Below are 4,086 nucleotides of genomic sequence, written 5' to 3'. Positions count from 1 at the left end.
TTGTGTTGTGTGTGTGTGATGTCTTCAATGCACTTGCATTATTTACGAGCAATATTGAGTCAAAGTATAAATGTTGTTACTTCCGTTGACAACCTCCCTCTGCTCAAACCATGTGGTTCCCTCTCAACTGTTGCTCCATCTGTTGGAGGCTTGGAATACTCAAAACGCTCAACTCTGGTTGAAACTCGTAGTCCAAACCTCTTATCATATACTGGAGCTGCTTTATTTGACTCTTGATCGTTTTGCGTTGTCAAGTGCTTTGAGAGTCTTTTTTTAATAAAAAGCGCTATAGAAGTTGAATACATGTATTATTATTACTTCAGAAGGCATCTGCAGTATCACCATAGTCCTTATCACTAACCACTCGATGTGTTTACTGTTGCGTGAGGGTCTACTACTTTGGATGAAGAATATGTAGCTTGAAGTGGAGGCAAAGGCATGAAGGGAATTCCTGACATAACTTCCATCCAATCATAAACAATAGCGGGAGGAGTCAGGAACTATAGAACCGTGTCAATACATCTCTATGGCAACCATAACGCGTTCTCTGCGTTCCCCTGCGCTTTTACTCAACTCCAAAGAAACCGAGGGAGAACGTAGGTCAGAGTCAGAGAGAGACAATTTCAATCTATCCAGAACTACATGACATAAAGAAAGAGGGTAACTATAACATTCAATCAGCAACCACATTAGTTGTCCTAATGCTACATGATAGAATGAAAAGGACTAATAGCATTGCGCAACAATTCGCAATAATTGAGCACGAACATCAGAGGAATAGTTTTAACTTAATTGTAGTAGGCTACATTTCTTCCTGCCCCTTTTAATGGATGTTTTTTTAGTTGCAGCTTTAAATTAATCAAGCAAAGTCAAATCATTTATTTATAACAAACACGCATTTCAATTGGAGAGATCACAGGAACTAATTTTGATATTTCTAAATTACAAACGGTACTTTCCATTCAAGTACTAATTCATAAATTCATTTGTGACATAATTTGCATAAAACAACACAAACATTTTAATAAACAACTGCCCTTTTAATAATCTAAGCAGGAGGCAAATATGTAAATGTTGTGATTAACCTTGGGGCGACTTCAAAGTTTATGCTAATTATGAAAAGGTTCATTTGAAGTAAAATAATAATTGCCTTTTATGTTTAAATTCTGCTCTCATCCCTGATGTAAAATGTTTCCTGTTGCTGTTGCTTTGATTGACTGAGACAAGTTCTCCACATGATGTGTGTCTGATATCTAAACACACAGTCCAACAGTAGCCTTGAGTTGATTTAGGATGTGTTTGCGTTGGGAAGAGTAAGACATTGTAAACAATCCTCATGTGACACAGGGACAGAACACCCTGCTCTCTCGAATTATGTCACCTGGGTTTCACCTTTCACACACACACACACACACACACACACACACACACACACACACACACACACACACACACACACACACACACACACACACACACACACACACACACACACATCAAAAACTCTCCAGTGAGTACTGTATGCACCACCCTTCTCTCTCCCCTGTCCCCACAGCTCCACCGGAGCCAGAAGGTATGAGACGGACCCCCCCTGTGGGCCTGGGGGACCTGACCCTCATGTCCCGAGGACTGGTCATCGCCCCGCGCCCCTGGACCGCCCAGCGCATCACACACACACCTGGCCCTTCACACTCATATACACACACACCTCCATACACACCTGTAGAAGGACAGGGAGCAGGGGAACCCAGAAAGACAGCACTGCAGTCAGACTCAGGTGAGTTCATTCATATATAATTCTCAACTCATAGCTTACTCATAACTTAACATGATAATGTACCGTAAGGGCAAAACCCTGGAACACATCTAAACCAAACACACTAAACAGTGTCCCCCACACAGACTCCTAATCACTTCCATGTCCTCCAGTCTCATCGGTACAGTCAGCCCCAGATGAGCATCTGTCCCTGGGGGAGATCAAGGCCCTGCTCCCCCGGAGGCTGGGGGAGAGACTGGAGGATGTGAGGGCAGCGTTCAAGGCCCTGGACCCTGAGGGGAGCGGCTCAGTGACCCAGGGGGAGTTCAGACAGGTGGTGGAGGCCTTCCTCTTCCCCCTCACGCAGACCCAGCTCAACGCCATGCTGGCCAAGGTGAGAGAGGGCAGGTGTGGGTCTCTTATAGACTGGTTTGGGATCTGTTTGTGCTGTCTTGCCAACTCCAATGATAATAGCAGTTGGCAAGACAGCACAAACAGATCTGGGACCTGTGGGGTATACTACAAAGCAGGTTCAATGAGTTAGCCAGCTAACTTGCCTAAATATTCTGAAATAACTTGTACTTAAAAAAAAAAGATATGCTTGAAATTGACATGGTCTAATTGACTCAACAACCAAAAAGCACATATCTAAGTTTAGCTTTTTTAAAGAACCAGAAAATCCATCATTATTTCTGGTTGTTTATCCAAGTTAGCAGGCTAACTCATTGAACCTGCTTTGTAGTACACCCAACAGGTGTCCTACGTTCTGCTCTTGCATAGTCTGACAAAGTAATGCTGATTCTCGACATCGCCACCACTGCATGGTCATTGACTCTATTGGTCACTAGATGGCAGTACAAGACTTGAGGTTAGTCTTGGTAACGACAGGTGATATCACATACTGTTAAAAAAGGGTTTTATGGCTCATGGAGAGGGGACACGTTTCCGTATCTGAAATGATTTAAACTTTTCCCACTAAGCCTTACTACATAGTCTTGGAGTTCTCAGTTTCTTTATAACTTTTTAGGACAAGTGCTGTGCACAGATGTTTGGTTTGGGTGTCACTGCCCTTTTCTGTTTTCAGAACTACACTGAACAAAAATATAAATGCAACATGTAAAGTGTTTCCCCTGTTTCATGAGTTGAAATAAAAGATCCCATACATTTTCAATACACACAAAAACCTTATTTCTCTCAAATGTTGTGCACGACATTTGTTTAAATCCCTGTTAATGAGTATTTCTCCTTTGTCAAAATAATCCATCCACCTGACAGGTTTGGCATATCAGGAAGCTGATTAAACCGCATGATCATTACACAGGTGAACCTTGTGCCGGGGACAATAAAAGGCCACTCTAAAATGTGCAGTTTTGTCACACAACACAATGCCACAGATGTCTCAAGCTTTGAGTGAGCGTGCAATTGGCATGCTGACTGCAGGAATGTCCACCTGAGCTGTTGCCAGATAATTAAAAGTTCATTTCTCTACCATAAGCCGCCTCCAACGTCATTTTAGAGAATTTGGCAGTATGTCCAACCGGCCTCATAACCACAGACATGTATGGCATTGTGTGGGCGAGCGGTTTGCTAATGTCAACGTTGTCAACAAAGTGCCTCATGGTGGTGGTGGGACTATGGTATGAGCAGGCATATGCTATGGTCAAAGAACACAATTCCATTTTATCGATGCCAATTTGAATACACAAAAATACCCTGACGAATTGTGAGGCCCATTTTTTTTTAAAGGTGTCTATGACAAACAGATGCATATCTGTATTCCCAGTCATGTGAAATCCATAATTAATTTATTTCAATTGACTGATTTCCTCATAAGAACTGTAACTCAGTAAAATCAATGACATTTTTGCATGTTGCGTTTATAATTTTGTCCAGTACATGAGGACCACTTAGGGAAATGTGACTCTCTTGATGCATCACTGATAGTAGTAATGGCATTAGCCACATTACTCATTGATCAAATTGATCATTCCCTTGCACTGTTTATGAAAGCAGTGGGGACATTGATCAATATTTAGTTACGTAGTGAAGCTGTTCGCGCATTTACATTCTGTGTTCATATACCTCCCACTGTTTGTTCTTCATTCACACCTGTTTATCATTGATCAGTACCAGAGTGGTGTTATGGGTAGTGATATACACCTACAGCACAGTTGTTTATCATGTATACGGTGTATCCCTTCTCCCCCCATCCGTGGTGTGTTGCTGTGCGATGCCTCTCGTCACTCCACAGCGCCAATGTAATTGTCTCCACTGTTCCTCTTTGTTCCGTCTCAGCGCTTACGCCTGACAGTTTGACTGCCTGTCTTTCC

General features: G+C 42.4%; 1 protein-coding gene across 1 annotated transcript in view; it reads left to right on the top strand.

Annotated features, from left to right (window-relative positions):
* The first annotated feature begins 526 nt into the window (after positions 1-526).
* Positions 527-4,086, top strand: part of efcab6 (EF-hand calcium binding domain 6) — an 86,289-nt gene continuing 82,729 nt past the window's right edge. The window contains exons 1-3 of the mRNA XM_071386204.1: positions 527-596; positions 1,556-1,777; positions 1,930-2,150. Of these exons, the coding sequence (XP_071242305.1) occupies positions 527-596; positions 1,556-1,777; positions 1,930-2,150 (513 nt within the window). The remainder of the gene's footprint in view (positions 597-1,555; positions 1,778-1,929; positions 2,151-4,086) is intronic.

The sequence above is a fragment of the Salvelinus alpinus genome, chromosome 37 (assembly GCF_045679555.1).
Source record: "Salvelinus alpinus chromosome 37, SLU_Salpinus.1, whole genome shotgun sequence".
In the NCBI taxonomy this organism is placed as follows: domain Eukaryota; kingdom Metazoa; phylum Chordata; class Actinopteri; order Salmoniformes; family Salmonidae; genus Salvelinus; species Salvelinus alpinus.
The sequence above is the reverse complement of the archived record's forward strand: the minus strand, read 5'-3'. Positions and strand labels throughout refer to the sequence as shown.